This window comes from Cricetulus griseus, chromosome 6, assembly GCF_003668045.3.
Source record: "Cricetulus griseus strain 17A/GY chromosome 6, alternate assembly CriGri-PICRH-1.0, whole genome shotgun sequence".
Lineage (NCBI taxonomy): Eukaryota > Metazoa > Chordata > Mammalia > Rodentia > Cricetidae > Cricetulus > Cricetulus griseus.
In genome coordinates this window covers 66,415,034-66,416,522 of record NC_048599.1, presented here as the reverse complement: position 1 = coordinate 66,416,522, position 1,489 = coordinate 66,415,034, and the positions used below count along the sequence as shown (strand labels likewise).

The window sequence follows — 1,489 nt, the reverse complement described above, 5'->3', positions numbered from 1 at the left end:
AAGTTTGTAAGGTTATTGTTAGAACCAAAACTACCTTGTCATAAACACAAGAAAAAGCAATTATTGGCACAGTTGTTTGAGAATTAAGAAGAGTTAATAAAATATTTGATTTCTATATGTTTTATAGAAATACCTTCTTTCTCTTCAAGGAAAGAAGAAACGATTATTCACTGGAAACAAAGCAGACTAATACAACAGGTGGTCTGAATGTACTCAAAGGATTTCTAATGCAAAACCCTTTAGGGGGACTGGCTGTTAGGAACTTCAAGTCCTCACTTGGGAACTTTATAACACAAACAGGCCACCTATAATGATTTTCTAAAGCCCAGGAGCTGATAAAACCCTTTCCTGATTGCTATCTTCATGTCTCTGTTCCTGAATGTATAGATTAGTGGATTTAGAAAAGGAGTCAAAACTGCATCAAATATGGCTAGAAATTTATCTACATGTGTTGAAGGAGCAGGACACACATAGAAAAAAATCAAAGGACCAAAAAATAAAACTACGACCATAATATGAGCCAACAGAGTAGAAAGGGCCTTGGATGAATGTCCTAAGGAGTGCTTCTGGACAGTGATGAGGAGGAAGATGTAGGAGATGATAAGTAAAAAGAATGCAACCAAGGAAATGATCCCACTATTGGCAGTGACCATGAACTCAAGTTTATAAGTATCTGTGCATGCAAGTTTGAGAAGTCGTGGTATGTCACAGTAAAAGCTGTCCAATATGTTAGGACCACAAAAGGGCAAGTTTACAACAAAAGCCAACTGGGCTGATGAATGAATGAGGCCAACGATCCAAGCAGCCACTAATATTAACAAGCACATCCGTGGGCTCATGATGGTCAGATAGTGGAGAGGTTTGCATATCGCCACATACCTGTCAAAGGCCATGGCTATGAGCAGCACCATCTCAGTGCCCCCAACAGCATGACTAAAAAAGATCTGACTGATACAGCCTCCAAAAGAGATGACTTTCTGCTTTCTAAAAAGATCACAAATCATTTTAGGTGCCGCAATGGAACAAAATATAAGATCAATAACAGAGAGATTTGCCAATAGAAAATACATGGGCGAATGCAAGTAGGGGTCAGAAGTGACAGTGACAACTATGATGAAGTTTCCTGTCAAACTGGATACATAGAACAAACAGAAAAAGAAAAAAAGAAAAATCTGGATCTCCCTGGAATTTGAGAGCCCCAGTAGCACAAATTCAGACACTGCAGAATGGTTTGTTCTCATCATGGGCCCAATTTGGGGGTTCACTTCGTTGTTACCTACGGAGAAAAAAGAAGACTATTCAGATTAATGGTATATTCATAATCGCTGTGAAAAGGTTTATTAACCATGGATGGCAAATATTACCTGAGCATTTCACAAAAATTGAATTGCATTCTGTTGGCCACTACTGCTCTTGTTACAAATGGCAGTCAAAGCATTACTGAAGCGTTGCTGCAGAGATCTCTAACACATGAAATTGTAAGAAATCC

The 1,489-nt window shown here is 38.6% G+C and overlaps 1 protein-coding gene across 1 annotated transcript; it reads right to left on the bottom strand.

The window, feature by feature from the left end:
• Nucleotides 1-305: 305 nt before the first annotated feature.
• On the bottom strand, nt 306-1,244 carry LOC100761400 (olfactory receptor 4F15-like). Its single transcript, XM_027421008.1, has one exon. The coding sequence runs from the start codon at nt 1,242-1,244 to the stop codon at nt 306-308; it is 939 nt and encodes a 312-aa protein (XP_027276809.1).
• Between the last annotated feature and the right edge of the window lie 245 nt (nt 1,245-1,489).